Genomic DNA, 19820 nt, shown 5'->3' on the forward strand with positions numbered 1-19820 from the left:
TCAGCTAGAAACAGCTCTAAGAAGAGGGAACGAAGAGAGTAGGTGTGCTTAATCTTCAGGGAAGAATGAATTGTAAAATGATACTGTACTGTGACACTATTCAGGGTCACTTAGAAAAAGGCAGCAGGCTGTTCTCTATTATCATAAAATGCAGGAAATTAGATTCCAGCTGGATGTATTCATGCAGAAATTAGCTGGTAATGTCTCACAAATACTATAATTTAGATTCATACACTCAGAGAAGGATTGGCCTAAATAGTGCCTTCTAATTCTGTGACTTTATGAAATGGTTGTTAGATAAGAACTTCAGAACTGTGCATTGTCAATGAAACAGAGTTCTGGAATCCAATGTAACAATTTAGTAAAATCTGTAGTAAAGTTCCATCATACCTTATTGATGTAAAGTAAGTCCAGTTAGCATTGGTATTGTTACTTAATACCTGTTTATATCTAAGCAAAGTACAAGATCTATTTTTCATATAGTTGATAGGAATTGCTTAATTACTGTAGTGATGATGTGAATTCAGCTGGGCTATTTGTATTCATGATAATGTAAAGAAATTTCCACAGTATTGTTTAGTACAGTGGGACCTCGGGTCCCAAATGGCTCAGACACAAACAATTTGGGTGCTGACTGAAAAATCTGCTAAATGTTTCACTCATGTCACAAACACATCCTCAGGTGCCGAATAAACACAGCTGCCACGATTTTCCCTGACATGGCGATTTCCCCTTCTGACTTCCGCGCCATTTTGCGTGTATGCGCGCATGCGCAGTCAGTCTTGCTTCTGATCATGACCAAATCAGGTGTTGACCGAAGTCCTGGAACGGATTATAGTCGGCACCCAAGGTCACACTGTATGAGTAAACTGGAGCTACTAAAGGGCTCTCTAGAGTATATACTTAGAATACCTTCCCTTTCAGCAAAGGCTGCAAAGCAGAGTGAGCCCATTTGTATCAGGTAACAAAGGTTATGAGTCTGAAAGCAGTAAAAAAAAAGTACTTGAGGTACAGCCATGGCTGCCATTCATTCTGTTCTGTGGCCTCTTTGTGGCCTCCTGGTTTTACATTTGGCCAGAAATTCTGTTCCGATACTACAGTGTTGGTAAAATTTGTCTGCCAGGCTGGATGACTTTTTATAGATGAAGTGTTGATAGCATCTTGCTTCAGGACTCATCTTGACCTGGAGTAGTGCTTTTATTTTAATTGGAGTAGTAACAGTGGTGAGTTCCTACCGATTTGGCCCGGTTCAGCCGAACTGGTACTGATATGGCGGCCTGGGTCCCTGGAAGCAGCAGCAACCCGGGCCTCCCCCGCCACCAACCTGTTCCCTGGCCACCATCGCTATCATCTTTTTTGTGAGTTCTGCGCATGCGCAGAACAATTTTAATTGAAGTGTGCATGCGTGTGAAGCATGCGCACAAGCGAACCAGCAGTAAAGCCGGCCGGAAATCCGCCCCCCCCCCCCCCCGAGTAGTAACCATATTAATGAATGAAAGGAAGAGTTATATTTTTGTTGGCCTTTAGAAATGGGTTGTTTTTATTTCTGATGTGATGGTGTTAGCCTCTTTTTAAAAGTTCACTATCAATTTATAATAAATTGCATTGTACACTAGCTTGCAGGTGTAAAGTGAATCAAACCACCGTATTTGTTTTGGATCTTGTTTTGGCCAACTTGATTAAAGAAAGCATCTTCTAATATCCAGATTGTAAGCATAAGCTATTCTTATATATTAGATACTGTAATGATTCCAGTAAGCTTCAGAACCTGATGGCCTCTTTAAAGCTAATATGTTTATTGTATCAAATTGTTTATATTCTGCTCTAATTATTGTGCCATATTCCTAAACAGTAAGAACAATGGAACCAATTTAGCCAAAAATATGGTAGGCTATATGTGTTCTGTTAGTAGCCAAATGCACATATGTGTAAAATGTATACACAATGGCTGATGCAATTACAAAACTCTCGGTAGCTCATAAGACAAAAAAGAACACTAAATAAAGTAAAATAAAATAAAATATAGACCTAAAGCAAACAAAACCCAGTACTAAAATTGGCATCCAGACCTAACAATTGAATATGGTGGCCTACTTGTTCCTTCTATATAATTATATACTCTATACTCATACTCATCTAGAGAAAAAAAATGAATACATATAATAATAGTAATAGCACTTAGATTTATATACCACTTCCAGTGGTGGGTTTGTACCGGTTTTACTAATGGTTCCCTTGTGTGTGTGTGCTCTCTCTCGCACGTGACAGTTCTGTGCATGCGCAGAAACATCCGGGTGGGTGGGTGGAGCCTCCTGCCACCACCGCCACTACCGGTTCGGCCGAACTGGGAGCAACCCACCTTTGACCACTTCATAGTGCTTTCCAGCCCTCTCTAAGGCGTTTACAGAGTCAGCATATTGCCCCCAACAATTTGGATCCTCCTTACACCAACTTCAGAAGGATGGAAGGCTGAGTCAACCTTGAGCCTGGTGAGATTCAAACTGCCAAATGGCAGTCAGCAGAAGTAGCCTGCACTCGTGTGGTGTAACCAGTGCACCGTGGTTTATTAATTAATAAATTGTGTATATGTATCGTGCATACACACACTTAAATATGGCAGGAGGGGCTGTCATAGTAAGGTCCAAGAGATATTGGATCAGAAAATACAGTCATTAATAGTAGCAGAATAGCCATTGTTAATGATAAAACAGAACATCCTGGCATTCGTAAGATGATTAATTTTATAGAATGATTTTTAAAAAAACATTACACAAAGGACAGAAATAAAGATCCTGATAGTTGCAAACTATATAATAAGTTTGAAAGATTCAGTCATGTTTGTTTCTTGCAGGAAAAACAAGCCTTTTGACATCTTGAAGAATACCAAATGTATAACTAAATAAGTATCCCACACAATATTCTACTTGATGAAATTAAAACACTGCCAAGCACATTTTGTTATGAAATAAACTGCCTAAAATATTATAAATGACCAAACAATTTAATATGAATAAGGCAGAAATCACAAGGAATCCTATTTTGAATTGATTTGCTTCTTGATGATATGCCCAATCTATTTCTTTTCATTTCTTTATGTCTGAATGATAACTAGATTATAGACTGGAGTGTTTTAGTGAATTATGGGATTGTTTTACAATCATCAACAAAGTTTTTATCCTGATTGTTTATAAGAAGAATAAAAAGGCACCTATCTATCTACCTTTCCATCAATCGATCCATTTCCCCACTCCATTCTTTCCTGTAGCTACTGTATTAGACCTTGTGGAATGCAGTAGCTCAGCTACACCAGGTCATGGAAGGAATTATTTTTGCTACTCAGGAAACAATGTCCATTTGACTGTGCCCCAGTTTGATGGGCTTCTTCAGAAAAATATACAGATCTCACACCTTTAGAGCAGTGTTTCTCAATCCTGGCAACTTGAAGATGTGTGGACTTCAGCTCCTAACATTCCCCAATCAACATGGCTGGCTAGGGAGTTCTAGGAATTGAAATTCACATATCTTAAACTTCCCAAAATTGAGACTCACTGCTCTAGAGCAGTGATGGTGAACCTTTTCGACACCGAGTGCTCAAACCAGAATGTGTGTCTACACGAATATCAGTGATGGGTTCCCCCCCTTTCGGCCCACTTCAGTTCACCTGAACTGGTAGTAAAAATATTTGCAACTCACCACTGGTGCGTATGCACATGCACTGCACCACCAGAAACCCAAAGACCAGCTGGCCAGTGTGCACATGTGCACTGGCCAGCTGGTCTTCGTGTTTCTGGCATGCCAGCATGTGTGACCAGCAGGCCGGTGTGCATGTGCACCAGTGGTGGGTTGCAGACAGTACTTCCCAGTACGGGCATACCGGAGCCTGCCTGGAGCACTGGATACCATTCCGGTATGGTGCTCCGGAGGGCCCGCCCACCCGCCCGAGCTTCTTACTGGTCTTTTACGTCTTCGGCACCTATGCGCATGTGCATGGTGTGTACAGCGCCTGTGCGATGCTCCGCTGAGCAGCTGGAGCATTGCGGAGGCTTGCGGAGGCGGTAAGAAACCTGCGTGCGCTTACCATGTGGACGCCGCCAAGCCTGTTCCAACCGTACCGGTTGGAACGGGATCCGGAACCCACCACTGATGTGCGCACTGGAAACCAGAAGAGCAGCTTGTTACGGTGCCCATACCCACAGAGAGGGCTCTGCATGCTACCTCTGGCACGTGTGCCATAGGTTCGCCATCACGGCTCTAGAGCCTATGTGTGCCTGTGTGTGTTCAGCATGTACTGTACATTAATGGTTATGTACATTGTGTATGTGTTTGAGGGAGTGAGGAACAGCATTCAATTCCAAGTCTGAGTTATCTTAAAGTGTTTACTTTGCACAAAGAACCAGTGTTCAGAGGCTTGTACCTGGCCAGGTTCAAATCTTTTTCTGGCCTTTTGCTAGGATGTCCATTACTGTGATGACTTGATTTTGTAATAGAAAAAAGGAGCAGATGAAATTATAATTTCTTAAAGTACTGCATGTATTTTGAGCAGTCGTGCCAAAAAGAAACAACCATTTGTTCCAAAAGCTCAGAGCTCTTCCCAGAAATGTACCATATCACTCCATTAAATGCATGCCACGTGATGTTTCTTAATCTAAACTCTTGCCTCCAAGCTGATACAAAATATTCCAAAAAGCGTTAGAGGAATAGTGATTGTTTTAAAGAAAGGATAACATTAAGCATATTTTTCACTTCCAAAAATAGAGTGCCATCCTTCTCCACCTCTACTGCCAATTAGGAAAGAGAGCATTCAATTGGGATAGATTAAAATATACATTTTAGCATTGCAGACAGCTGACTCCTCTATGCAGCTTGGAACGATAAAGGTCCACTAACAATAATGGGATATATTAAATTAGCAATATATGCCCAGATTTGTTCTCCATGGATGACCATTGAAATCTTGCTTCTGTTATACAGGTAGTCCTTGACTTACAGCCACAATTGAGCCCAAATTTCTGTGAAAAATGATCAGATGTTCAGCAAAAAGTTCATAAAGGGTTTCCAGTTACTGACAATTGTAATTGTTGTTTTTTCTCTGGTCAAGTAAGATAATTTTGCCATCTCTGCAAATTGTGTCATCTTCACCAACCATTCCTCTGTTGTGGGTATCTCAGCATATTTCTATCTTTGTACATATAATGTAATTGGAGGGAGGGAAACAAAACACCAATTGCTTTCTTTAGCCTGTCAGTTCAACATCTGTTGCTAGACACATTCCTGTGATAGACTAGAAATTGGCAATGAGGTGGTTGTCATTTGTACCCGCTCAAGGAGTGGCAAACAGCACTTGAATCTGCTTTGAAGCAGAGTCCTGAAAATATTGCTTTGAGATTCCCCCTGGATGCAATATCTTCAGAGCGACAGGCACTTTGGAGATCAACATTGATTTTGTCTGTACAAAAGTCCCTATTACCGTGTTTCCCCCAAAATAAGACAGGGTCTTATTTTCTTTTGACCCGCGAAATAATCGCTTGGCCGTATTTTCGGGGAGGTCTTCTTATTTTTGAAGTACAGGAGGCAGCGAGTGTGGTCACCTCATGGCTGCTGCTGTGTTGCAATATTTTCAGGGAGAGCTTATTTTCAGGGGAGGGCTTATTTGAATGCATGCGCTCAAAAGCCCAATTGGGCTTATTATTTGGGGAGGTCTTATTTTCAGGGAAACCGGTGCGATGGTAATACTAATAATTAAAAAAAAAACTTTCTCCAGTGTGATGGCCACATTGGAGAACGTTTTCCCAGAACAGAGGTTTTCCCAAATGGATGTCCTCCAAACATATTGGAACTACATATCTCAGAATTTACAGCCAGGTTGCCTAACTATTTTGGAAACTGTAGTCTCAATACAGCTGGAGAATAGCCAGTTTGGAAAAGGGAGAATTTAAGGATCAAAGGTCATTTAAGAACAACCACAAAAAGTCCATTAGTGTTGATATTGTTCCAAAATATCCTTCCTTTTTGCTTTTAGATGAATTTTACAAGCGGCTGGAGATTATCATACTTAAGTCTCTCTCTCTCTCTCTCTCTCTCACACACACACACACACACACACATACACACACACACCAAAATAATTGTGTACCCTTAAGTAATAGCATTTAATCCAGCCAGTAGACCCAGCTCTATTTTATTACAGAAAGTACAATACAATACAATATTCTTTATTGGCCAAGAGTGATTGGACACACAAGGAATTTGTCTCTGGTGCAGAAGCTCTCAGTGAACAAAGTAATATAACCAAAAGATATCAATAGTAGAAGGTAATAAGAAAGATGAGAAGGATAATAGTAATACAGCCCTACTCAAAAGATGAATATCCTTCGACATAGGGCAGTGCTGTGGGAATAATGTGTTCAGCAGAGCGATGCAGAAGGTATGACTATGCCTTGAGTTTAAAATGCCATTATTTATTTTCTGTATTACTTAAATAGATTTATATGGTCACCCACTTTGCACATAGTGACTCTAGGTGGCGTACAACATTAAACAACACTTTACTCAAGTGTTAGAGCTGGAAAACAGATTTGTATGCCAGGAATATCGAAGCACTTGTAAATCATGCAGTGCTGTTGTGGATATAGAAAAATTGTATCACTTGTTTTGTTTATAACAGTATGATGTAAGAGCTGCTGTTAACAAAATCAGTAAGCACCCATGAGACCATTAAATTTCTTAGCCATTCCACTCAAACAGCTTCTATTATCTGAAAGCTTCATAATCTTCCTCAACAGTCTCTGATGAATATTGCTAACCACAGGAATTTGTGATAGGACAGTTGTAATTCCTGAATTATAATTAATGACTGAAAGAATAAACTGTGTGAATTTATAGTGAGATGGACATTTTGAGCTTTCGTTTGGTTTAGCTTTGCTTTGATGCTATTTAATGAATGATGCTGTTTGTTTAAAAAAATAGCATTTGAAGCCTTTGTTATACATTTTCAAAGAATCAATTTACATTTTGCTTATTTACATGTTGTTTACATGTTGTCCTCATGATGGAACTGATCTTATCTTGGGAACTTTTTGTTGCTTGCAATAGTACAAATTATATACTTTGCTAACACATGCAATTTTAGCTATGATCAATATATGCCAACCTGTCCTCTGGGATTCAAGATTTCAATAAAATTTCCTCTAATTTTATCCCTTGTGAGTAGACCAGGATGATAAATTGGCCCTAAGTCATCCAATGTTTTTCCATGACTGAGTGAATTTGAACCTGGGTCTCTTTCCTGTCCTAGTGCAATATCATCATCAGCCACTGTCTTAATCTGTGACTTTATATCATTTCCCAAACTGATGTCCTCCAAATATATTGGTCCGCAGCACCAATTGTATCCCCAAAAAGCAATAGTCAACACAATTATAGAGAACATGAAACTCATAAAAGGAGTTCTAGTTCAAAATATCAGTGCTATCATGGTGTTGGAAAGATAGGGGAGAATCCAGCATCTAAAGAAGACTAACTTCTACTTCTTTCTAGTTAGAAGTATGTCTTATTGAGAATCATTTCCAAGTAAAGGTATATAAGATTCCAGGGCAGATATCTCCTTTCAATAGTCTAGTCTTCCACTTCCTGCTGCTGCTTTCACTTCTTTCTACTTTCTTATGTTATAGGTGTCGATTTCTCCAAGCTAAAGGAGGAAGAACCATGTCTTCACTTCTCTGTAATCATCGTAAGTATTTTCTGGAATCTCTGAGAAGCTACTGGTACTGGCAAGTCGTCCACAGTGCAACTCCATAATTCAGGTCCACATATGAATTCAGTCCTTGCAGCCACTACATGTGGCTGCTTACTTGTTTTCCTGATCTCTCTCTGGGCCCAAAGGTTAGGGTTATGTTGCCACCATCTCATCCATCCCAAACTATCCTTTAAAATGAATAAGTAAATAAATGCCAGAGGTTGCCTTAAGTCTTCCTTAAGGAAGATACTCAGAGATGATTCACACCCTGGTCAGTGTCTCTTTGCACTTCTACCATTGGGCAGAAGACATCAAAGTATAGCCAGTCGAACAAATAGGTTTAAAGATAGTTTCTATCCTTGGACTGTGAGACTTTTAAATACAACCACAATCACTCCATGCACACGCTAGTTTTTTTTCTTTTTATTTCTTTTTTCATTTCTGTTATAATTTTGCACCAGTGAGGTTAAAACCAATTTCGTTGTATTTAAGTACAATGATAATAAAGATTATACTTATGCTTAGTTGTTCCAGCTTTAAAGTAGCATGCTCCCTCATAATTAGGCCACAGACAATACCATTTTTTTTTCATAAGTACAATCTGACATAGATGTTTCAGTGGAGTTAGATGATCCCTGAGCATTTATTGAGTACTTTCAACTGGTATAGGCATCTCCCCACTTCTTCTCTCCTCCTTGGTCTCTGCTCTCCAAAACTGTTTTCTCCTCCATGTACCAGGCCTTGAAGAGGAATCAGCCCAACTAATAATTGACAGGTCCAGAATATGATGTAAAGAGACTGTTATGATGCTATCCACATACATACATATCTGCCAGCTTTTAAGTTCTACTAATTTTTTATTTTTTAAAAAATTGATTTACGGCTGTTGTTGAAGAACACTAAATAAGTCCAGCCTGAACAGGGGCTGCAGGAGTCCCAGTGTGTGATAGGAGGGAGACCCATGTAACACCATGGAACCCCACCATCACGTGCCTGTCAGCTGTAATATCTAACAGGGCTGTGAGAGCGGGCAGGAGAAAGGAGGAACTGACTCTGATGTATCCCTGGAATCAGAAACCTGAGGACATTGAAGGAGCTAAATAGCAGCTCCTATTCAATTTGCTGCTGGGGACTTATGGATAGCGCAGACTATATTTCAATAGATGGCTGAATCTGCAGATTTGCTGTTTGCTGAAACTCACTAAGCAAATGTGATGAAAGGAAAACATATGAGTGTCTGCAAATCTCGGGACCTGCTGAGCTTAAAAGTTGCTCTGGGGTTGGAGGAGAAGGCTGAGGAGACAACAGATGCCAGAAGTCAACAAAGGGAAGCTTACAGAGAAAGTGCTTATTAGGGCTACATATATTAACTCTTCCACCATCCTGTACCAGAAGTGGGTTGCTCCCGGTTCAGCCCAGTTTGGCCGAACCGGTACTGGAATTCAGGCCAGAAACTGGCAACGACCCAGGCCTGCCATGCCCCCAAACTGGTTCCCTTGCCACCACTGGGCTGCTGCCATTTTGGTTTTTAGTGACTGCGCATGCAGAGTTCACTCTAAATTGTTCTGCACATGCACGAAAAACAATTTACATTGAACAGTGCACACATTTGTTTGGCACTTAGCTCTTCTTCAGCAGAGAAGAGAGTTGGTTCCTCAAGCAAGAATTCTTTCCTCAGAGGCTTCTCAAGTAAAGAGTTGCTTCTATGCCCAAAGCTGATGCTGAAATAATTATTGAGATTGCTGGTGTGACACCAAAAGGAAAAGCCTCAAACTGTGGCTGTGAGACCTCTTGATTTCCTTGGATGGACTCTGAATGTTACTTCTTGTTTTGGACTGCTGAGCTCTAAAAAGTTTTTTTTTCTTCCTCAACTCTTGTCCCTGAACATTCAAGTGAATGGTGTAAACTTCAGCAGACTCCCTTCATCTTATGGGAACTCCATTTTGCTTTCCATTCTAATAGTCAGCTCCTCACTACTCTGTCTATAAGGATCCCTACCATATCCAGTTCCAACCCCAGTTTGGTCCTTGGTTAAGCAAAGTGATTGGTGGATATATTCTTACTTAGATGTTAAGCTGCGTATAGCAAATGTTCGGAACCTATTGACTATTGAGTGAATTGCAAACCACTGAGTATTGCAAAGCAGTGAGTGGAAAGGATATCTAAATTTGTGCACCTGTTAAGTTCACTGTTTTTTTTATGGAAACATCCGTTTTCACAAATGCTGCACACAAATAATAAATATGCATTCCAATTTGGAAAAATATGACACTTTAAATGATGTATCAGATTTTTTTCACTTAGGAATTCATTGAATCAAGATCACGTGAAGTGTTGATACCACTTTATAATGCCTTGGTAAGGCCACACTTGGAATACTGCATTCAGTTTTGGTCGCCACGATGTAGAAAAGATGTGGAGACTCTAGAAAGAGTGCAGAGAAGAGCAACAAAGATGATTAGGGGACTGGAGACTAAAACATATGAAAAACGGTTGCAGGAACTGGATATGTCTTTGATTCCATGTATAAACTTATCTTTTCTTTCTACTGATTTTAGGTTAAATCCTAAAAGGCTAACAGATTTCACTCCTCATTGTACTGTTACCATTTCCTATTTTTTCAAGCCCTTTTTCAACTCATTATAACTTCTTGACTGATATCCCCAACTATCTTTATAATTAACTTTATGGCTCTTCCTTAAAGCCAAGTTAAGTGCTATCCACCAATCTTTGAACCCACACAAAAAATAGAAATAGTCCTTCCTAGGTTTTAGATCTTATTGTGAATTGTGGTGGAGTCCTCTAGGATTATAGCACTGGAGGACTCTTGCTTCCATATTCTGGGTGTGGGAACCAGTGGTGCTCAGGATTCCTTGATCTCCAATACAACTATGGACTAATCCCAAGTTATCTTGGCTCTGGTAAGGGCAATCATGTGTTAGATCTAGAATTTGGTTCAGACGTAGCGGTGGGATTCAGCCAGTTTGCACCAATTCGGGAGAACCGGTTGTTAACTTTCTAAGCAGTTTGGAAAAATGGAAGAAATCTTATTTTGTTTTTTCCACTTTACAGGGCTAATCTTGTAAGGAAGGCAAGAAGAAACATTCTGGTATTGTTTCTAGCCTAATCTTTATTGCCCTGCTTACAGAAACTGCCTTTCCTTATTATCTTGTAATAGCTAAGGCGAAGCACCCATCGACTTGAGTGATGTAGAATTGGCCCACAGAGTCACATGACCACCGAGCCATGCCTACCTAGCTGGTTATTAGGGCAGAGAACCAGTTGTTAAATTATTTAAATCCCACCACTGTTCAGACCCAATGGTGCAACATCAGTAGAGTAACGTTCTACATTTAGGCAAGAAAAACAAAATGCACAGGTACAGTATAGGTGGTACCTTGCTCAATAGTAGTAACTGTGAAAGGGATCTTGGAGTCCTAGTGGACAACCATTTAAATATGAGCCAGCAGTGTGCAGCAGCTGCCCAAAAAGCCAACACCATTCTAGGCTGCATAAACAGAGGGATAGAATCAAGATCATGTGAAGTGTTAATGCCACTTTATAATGCCTTGGTAAGGCCACACTTGGAATACTGCATTCAGTTTTGGTCACCACGATGTAGAAAAGATGTGGAGACTCTAGAAAGAGTGCAGAGAATAGCAACAAAGATGATTAGGGGACTGGAGACTAAAACATATGAAGAACGGCTGCAGGAACTGGGTGTGTCTAGTTTAATAAAAAGAAGGACTAGGGAAGACATATCTCAAGGGTTTCCACAAAGAAGAGGAGATCAAACTATTCTCCAAGGAACCTGGGTGTAGAACAAGAAGCAATGGGTGGAAACTAATCAAGGAGAGAAGCAACTTAGAACTGAGGAGAAATTTCCTGACAGTTAGAACAATTAATCAGTGGAACAGCTTGCCTCCAGAAGTTGTGAATGCCCCAACACTGGAAGTCTTTAAGAAGATGTTGGATAGCCATTTGTCTGAAATGGTATAGGGTTTCCTGCCTAGGCCTTCCACCTCCAAGTCCCTTCCACCTCTGCTATTGTATTGTATTGTATTGTATTGAAGCACAAATGTTGACCAGAGTGCCTAACATTTGCATTTAATTGCATATAGTTGTTACTGTACTAAAACTAATAAAAACCCTGACTTGAAATGTCCGATCCTCTTCTCAGGTATGCCACTGGATGACAATCTTATTCAAATGCAACAAGGAACAATGATGCGCAAGGTGAAATCCAAGAATTGGAAGAAACAACGATTCTTCATGTTGCAGCAGGACTGCATGACAGTCTGGTACAAATCTAAGATGTCTGGCAAAGCCAAATCAGCCTGTGAGTTTGATTACCTGCACCATATTATTTGCAAGAGGGCTGATTCTCCGTAACATTGCCTTTGAGGTTGGGCTTTCAAATAGTGTAAGTGCAGAATAGAAAAATTTGGGAAATCTTGCACAAATTTACCCACAAAGCTATATAAAAAATGACGAGAGGAGAGGAGTAGGAGGGAGGAAGGAGAGGGAAGTGGAGAAGGAGAGAGAGAAGAGGGGAGAGGAGAAGCAGAAAAGGAAGGAGAAGGAAGTAGCGAGGGGAAAGGAAAGAGATTAATATATAGAATGTTATAGTACAATTATGAAGATAATGCCTATAACTATGACGTAGAACATTATGTATTTAAAAGAGACTATAAATGTATGATGAAGAGAATATTGGTTATAATCAGGGTGTATAAAATTATGTATACTCAAAAAGGACTGGATACAACCAATACACTGTCCTCACAAAACTGAAAAGGTGATGTATTATAAAGAAAAATGTACAATAAAAATATTTATTTAAAAATGTTTGTGACTACCAATTCTGAGAAGGATTCAGATCTCACAATAAGTGCAGAAAGACAACTAAAGCTGTTATAAGTATTGGTTTGTACAGCTTCAGAGAAGATAAAGTTTTGCATAACGTTATGGAGAATGTAGATGCGTATGTGTGCTCTCAAGCCTCACAATTTCTCATGTGCTTGACATTTTCTAGAATAAATTTTGTAAGCTTTGTTTAAATCTTTGAGAAAACAAGAGTTTGGGATGTAGGTATAGCCCATCCTCATGATTGTCTATGTGGTGGAATTACCATTGCTACTTCGGATATTATGCAATTGATCTCATCTAAAGTAAAGGTAAAGGCTTCCCTTCAACATATGTGTTAGTCATTCCTGATTCGAGGGGCGGTGCTCATCTCTGTTTCAAAGCCAAAGAGTCAGCACTCTCCAAAGATGTCTTCGTTGTCATGTGGCTGCCAAAGGCGCACGGAGTGCTGTTACCTTCCCACCAAAGGTGGTCCCTGTTTTTCTACTTGCATTTTTACATGCTTTCGAACTGCTAGATTGGCAGAAACTGGGACAAGTAACGAGGGCTCACTCCCTTACGCGGCACTAGGGATTTGAACCGCTGAACTGCCAACCTTTCTGATTGAGAAGCTCAGCATCTTAGCCACTGAGCCACCACGTCCCCTGATCTCATCTAGGGGATACCAAATTAATAGAAGAATGTTGAACAGAATAAATTCAGGCATAAAATATATTGTATCAAACTGCCAACTAAGGATATTTTTACTGCATGTTGCTGTATCTCCCATAGAGGCATTGAGTGCCTCATTGGCATTTTTCTGCTTGTTGTGCTGCTGCTGAATACGTGGCATCCTGAGTGCAGTCAGCTTCTCTTCAATTAATAATGAGAATCCTGTTCTGGGATTACGCTGGATATATTTTTAATCATATTCTTTATTTTCTTGGCTCTATTTTTTTTTAAAAACCCAATCACTTAGATTCCTCTGTTTGTGTTGATGTTCAGTCCAGACAGAGAAGCAAGGAACACTTTTATAATTTAAGCATAACTCTCTATGTAAAGGCTTATCTTTTCTGGCTATTCTTCTCCCAAGTTTCTGTCAGTGATGTGGAGACAATCCGTGAAGGCCATCAATCAGAGGTGCTGCGAAGTCTGGCTGAGGAGTTCCCAGCTGAGTGCTGCTTCACTGTTGTCTTCCATGGGCGGCGAAGCAATCAAGACCTCATTGCCAGTTCAGCCGAGGAGGCTCAGTGTTGGATCCAAGGTTTGAGTCGCCTCATAGAGATGGTCATTAACATGGATCAGAAAGAGAGGCTTGATCAATATCCTTACTTTTAATTACCTGCCATCCTTTTTGGACAAAAGGGGGAAAAGGAAGCTCAGCTTGAGTGTAATACTGGAGACACACTGACACGTCTATGTTTGTTCCAGAATGACAATCTAAAGGAAATGTCTTTATTTCTTCTTGTTATTTTAACCATTAATTAAAAATATAAAACTTAGTGAAAAATGTAATACTTTCCTCCCTTTATAACATGTAAGAAACAAACAGCCAAAAGAGTTTTCTCTTCCATTGCAGTTCCAGATCACTTCCATTACGATCTGTCCTGAACTAACAAGGCGTTTGCTCATCTCCAGTGTGTTTTGTTTTGACAAAAATATACGTTGTGTCCAGGGTTGGGTTCTGGCAGCCACTACTGCCAGCTTACTTGTGGGTGTGCAACGTGGGGGGCTTGATCCGTGCTGTGCATGCATGCACAGTACAATACAAATTGAAACAAAATACCAGATGGCCAGGAGAACCAGTTCAGAGCAGAAGGGGTGGCAGACCTGGGTTGCTGCCGGTTCCAACGACCCAGGCCGCCAAACCACTACCGTTTCAGCTGAACCGGTCCAAACCAGTAGGAACCCACCACTGGTTGTGTCATCATTCCGAGTAATAAACTCAGGGAAATCAGGACTCTGAGACTTTGTTCAGGTTCAGGAAACCCTTTATTGAGTACATCGTATCAGCACGTAGAAAGGTGCTTGGGAATATTTAAAAGAAGAGAATTTTTCCACCCATCCCCCTGTGTCTTTTAGGTCTCATGGGCCAATCAAGTCAGCCACAGTTTCTTGCTCAGCTCCAACAGGTGACCTTGGTTCACACACCAGCTGGTAGGTGTTTTGACTAACAGCTGAGGCCCCACATTCCTAAATTCCCCCATCCCTCCCCCTGTGAATGGCAACCAAGAAAGGAAACAGAAGTAAGCAAGGGAAAAAATGCCTTCAGCTGAAGTTGTTTTGCAGGTTGACACATTGTTTGTCTGCCCCGATCCTATGAATCTGTTTTCTTTTTTTTTATTGAAAGTTTTTCAAAAAGTTTTACAAATATATACCTCCCCTCCCACCCAAACCCAACTCCCCCCCCACTCCCCCCCCGAACCTCCCAGAGCAAATACAGGGTATAAACATTAACATCCATATTCTAAAATAAGCTAACAGACTTTAACATCATCCCTCACTTGTACTTTAACTCCCCTTTTGTAAAGCTAACTTTAAGCAAGTTGTATCATTCCTTGCTCATTCACTCATAAGCTATCTGGAATTTCTTAGTCCCGTATTTATTTTGAATATAGTCAATCCATCTTCTCCACTCCAGTTTATATTTCTCATCTGAGTGGTCCTTAAGATATGCTGATATTTTAGCCATCTCTGCTAAGTTTGTTACTTTTAATGTCCATTCTTGACATTCAAATCTTCCTTCTTCAAGTATTGCGCCACCAACAGTCTTGCTGCCGTTGTAAGATTCAAAATCAAATTAGTCTCTATAACTGTACAATCTGTAATTATACCTAACAGGAATAACTGAGGAGTAAACTTTATCCTCTTTTTAAGAATATTTTGCATAATCCACCATATTTATGTCCAAAATGCTGAGTCTGTTTTCCTTAATCTGGCTGCGGAGATGGACATGGATCTGTGACTGGTTTTTAAAAGCTGATAAAGACAACGATGGGCGGATGAACTTCAAAGAGGTCCAGCACTTGCTCAGGATGATGAATGTGAATATGAATGAAGACCATGCCTTCCAGCTCTTCCAGGTACATCTGTAGGAGCCAAAGGAGAGAACAGGTGGAACTAGGGTGCATAAAAGTGATTCCTTTGCTGGTTCATAAGGTGGCAACACAAAGTCACATTGCCACCATCATCCACTGATGAGAGTACAGATATACTTCTAGCCCCTCTTGGTCTCTGCATATAATGTTTTGTTGTGGCCTGCCAGTGGAGCTGGCAGCAGATTTGGACAGTGAGGAGGTTGGGGAGGAATATGAGCCAGTCCTGGAGTCTGGGGAAGGCTCTGATAGGGGCTCTGTGTCGGAGGCAGAGAAGGAGCTAGAGCCTTATGCCAGTTATCAGCTGTCTTCGGAGTCAGACATCAGTGAGGCAGATGAACAGCTGGAGCCTATTCCCTGTGTGAGTATGCGCAGAGTGGCCAGACAAAGGGAACAGCTAAAGACTTGGGAGTAAGGCCAGAGGTAACCAATGAATGGCCCTCCCAGAGGAAATAAGAGGAGCAAAAGGGGAGTGGAGTTTGCAGAAGACAATTAGTTTGCTTAATTGGTTCATGACTCTCTGAGACTCCTTGCCAAGTTTTGCAGATATCGGCTTGTCAGCTCTCCAAGCCAGAAAAGGTCTCTGACTGTAATCCTCCCTTGAAAGACTTTGTTGGATGTGAATGAGCAGAATTCACAGTAAAATAATTTTTTGTCGGGAAGCCATGCTCTTGGGAAGCCTAGGTCAGAACATGTTTATCTTCAGACTTGGTTGTTCGATTTGTTTTCAATGACTCTATTTATACCCTAATGGAATATCCATTTAGTTGTGGCTCCTTGCCAATCTAAATGCTTTGTTTTCTGGAATACATTACACAGACCAACCTGATGTCGTTAGTCATCAGTTTAATCTTCTCTTCCTCAGTCAGCATGGTGGATGAAAGTAGTAGGATTTGTAGCCTGGCACTTTTAGAATACTATACTCAATTGTAAAATTGAGTGATAAAAGGGTTAACCAATAATTAAACAGCCTCTATTTTCTTATCTTGTCTGCTTAAAGTAAATGCAAGCTCCTTAGATGAGGCTCATGCCAAACACTACAACACACCATTCATGTAATAGCAACTGCGGTATGGGCCTTCCTCTATTGCTGAAATTGAACTACTCTGCAGCCATCCTTGCATTAATAAAAAATAGATGAAATTGGTCTTCCCATTGCCAATTCCTAGTCTCCTTTGTATTGCCTCAAATCACTACCAACCATTGGATTTCCCTCCAAATCCTAATAAATGGTACACAAGCTTTCTTTGGAGAGAATCAGAATTGTTGGCGATGTGAACCCAGTGGCACTTCAGAATCTCGTGATCCACTGATCATGAGAGAACTCTGGGAAGTAGACAGAACATTAAGGATGTACTCAGTGTGCTCTGTTTCGCAAGATTGCTTATTTCAGATCATTTATTTTATTCATTGGCACATACGTGCAAACTCACACACAGCCATATAATTTTTGATTCAGTGTCTGGTAACCACTCATTAGTTATGTGCTAGACTTTGCCTATCTTATAATATACAAACTGATAACCCAATGCTGCCTGGGTATTTATTTATAAGGGGAAAATGTCCGGACGAAACGTAGTGTTGGATTTTCCCCCTTACCAGAGGGGACCCCCCCCCCTTGTGAAGCTGTTATCATGGCAACTCCACTGTGCTGTACAGTAGAATCCATTTTAAGGCACAACAGGCTGTATCTTAACAGAACACATACACCGAGAAGTGTTGGGGTTTCTTACCCCCACAGTATATTTCTGTGTGTGTGTGTGTATGTATGTGTGTGTATGTGTGTATGTGTGTATCCTGGAAAATGATCTTCTTTTTTTTGTTACAAAATATGTACTTGTTCAAGTCCAGTTTTCCTAGTCTCGGGAATCATCACATATACACACAGAATGATTCAGTCTTTAAGGAGATGAAGGAAAACATTATCAATATGAGTAGTTGAAATTTGTTTCACTCGTGGATTCAAGATGAGATGAAAGCAACATTATGGAAACTAGCAGAAAAAAAAGACATTGCTAGGACATGTTTGCTCTTAAATCCAAGTGGAGAAAGGCCCTTAATTCCATTGGCTCCCTCAGTGGGCAGGAGGCCTTGTTTCCCTCAGTTTGATTGTTTTGTTGTACTTCCTGCACAAGGAAACTGTTGGTCAGAGTCCTCCATTTCTTACAGATGGCTGACAAATCAGAAACAGGGTCGCTGGAGGGAGAGGAATTTGTGCTGTTCTACAAAGCATTAACTCAGCGAGATGAGGTGCTTGAGATTTTCCAGGAGTACTCTGAAGATGGGAAGAAGCTGACCCTGTTGGAATTTGTGGACTTCTTGCAACAGGAGCAGATGGAGGTTGATGGCACTGATGAGCTTGCAATGGAACTGATTGACAGATACGAACCATCTGAGACTGGTGAGTTGGTGGGGGAACAAAAGGAGACTTGATGGGTCTGTAACTCAACATCCAGAATTGGGACAAGTTGTCGCTGAAGTGCTCAATGATCCAAAGCAGGAGTAGGTTCTGGCAGTCACTACTGCCAGTTTGCTTGTAGGCGCGCCGCATGGGTGAGCTTGATGCATGCTGCACGCACATGTGCAGTACAATAAAAATTGTTCTGCACATGCGCAGAAGCAAAAAACAAGATGGTGGCACTGTAGAAGCCGCCCGGAGAACCAGTTCGGGGGCCTGGCAGGCCTGGGTCACTGCCAGTTCCAGCAATCCAGGCTGCCAAACTATTACCAGTTTGGCCGAACCGGTAGGAACCCACCACTGATCCAGGGTGTGACTTTTTAGTGTTAGCAGAATTCCCCCAAACCAGCGTTGCTGTTTTGTAATAGTTACATGACTCCATTGTCTGAGACTTCTAAGACCTGCTCTTTCCTGACTGATCAAAGGCTCCTGCTTCGTAGTCTTTATTTAGTTCAGTGCCTGTCCCTTAGCAGGGCTTTTGTTTCGAAAAGCCTATCCATTTCAGTTCTTCCTCACCAACCTTTTCTTCCGATAGGCAAAGCTCGTCATATCCTGAGCCCAGATGGATTCCTCACGTATCTCTGCTCACCAGATGGCTCAATCTTCAACCCTGAGCACAGGAAGATCTTCCAGGATATGTCTCAACCTCTCTGCCATTATTTCATCTCTTCCTCTCACAACACATATCTGATTGAAGACCAGCTGCGAGGACAAAGCAGTGTTGAAGGATACATCAGGTATCAAAATGAAAGGAGAGATGAGAAAGCAGCTGCATCAATAGTTCTTTCAGTGACAGAACCAAAAATCTTTATCTTATTAATAAGTACAAGTAGTCCTTGACTTATGAACACAATTGAGCCCATTGCTAAGTGACACCTTTGTTAAGTGAATTTTGTCCCATTTCACGGCCTTCCTTGCTGCAGTTGCTAAGTGAATCTCTGGGGTTATTAAGTTAGTAACATGGTTGTTAAGTGAATCTGGCTTCTCCATTGATTTTGCTCATTAGACAGTCATAAAAGGCGATCACATGATCCAGGGATAATGCAATCATCATTAATATGAACCAATTGCCAAGCGTCCAAATTTTGATCATGTGACTATGGAAGTGCTACAGTGCTGTAAGTGTGAAATACGGTCATAAGTCTTTTTTTTCCAGTGCAGTTTTAACTTCAAATGGTCACTAAACAAATGATGGTAAGTCAAGGATTATCTGTTAATAATGCAGCAAGCACATCAGAATGCCATCAGTGTATTAAAATCCTAAACGGAATCTGAAATTACTGGTCCATCAATCCTTGTCGTGATTATGTTAATTCCTTTCCTTTTTCTTAAGAAAGAAATAAACCAAATAAACAGTAGAGGACAGTAGAAATGGCTAGTAAAATGCAAAACATACCATGTGAAGAATAAAAACAGAGTTTTCAAATGGAGGCTGAGCAGAACTGTATCAGACTTTTTCCAGGCCTTTGATTCCATGTATAAACTTATCTTTTCTTTCTACTGATTTTAGGTTAAATCCTAAAAGGCTAACAGATTTCACTCCTCATTGTACTGTTACCATTTCCTATTTTTTCAACCCTTTTTCAACTCATTATAACTTCTTGACTGATATCCCCAACTATCTTTATAATTAACTTTATGGCTCTTCCTTAAAGCCAAGTTAAGTGCTATCCACCAATCTTTGAAC

General features: G+C 40.7%; 1 protein-coding gene across 1 annotated transcript in view; it reads left to right on the forward strand.

The window, feature by feature from the left end:
• The window catches only part of PLCD4 (phospholipase C delta 4), a 61951-nt gene that overhangs the window by 21617 nt on the left and 20514 nt on the right, over positions 1–19820 (forward strand). The window contains exons 5-10 of the mRNA XM_087712971.1: positions 7671–7729; positions 11916–12074; positions 13674–13902; positions 15534–15663; positions 17845–18076; positions 18669–18870. Coding sequence (XP_087569097.1) covers positions 7705–7729; positions 11916–12074; positions 13674–13902; positions 15534–15663; positions 17845–18076; positions 18669–18870 — 977 coding nt within the window. The 5' untranslated portion in view covers positions 7671–7704. The remainder of the gene's footprint in view (positions 1–7670; positions 7730–11915; positions 12075–13673; positions 13903–15533; positions 15664–17844; positions 18077–18668; positions 18871–19820) is intronic.

The sequence above is a fragment of the Thamnophis sirtalis genome, unplaced genomic scaffold (assembly GCF_051295495.1).
Source record: "Thamnophis sirtalis isolate CommonGarterSnake01/CBP01778 unplaced genomic scaffold, rThaSir2_p1.2 scaffold_1, whole genome shotgun sequence".
NCBI classification, from domain to species: Eukaryota; Metazoa; Chordata; class Lepidosauria; order Squamata; family Natricidae; genus Thamnophis; species Thamnophis sirtalis.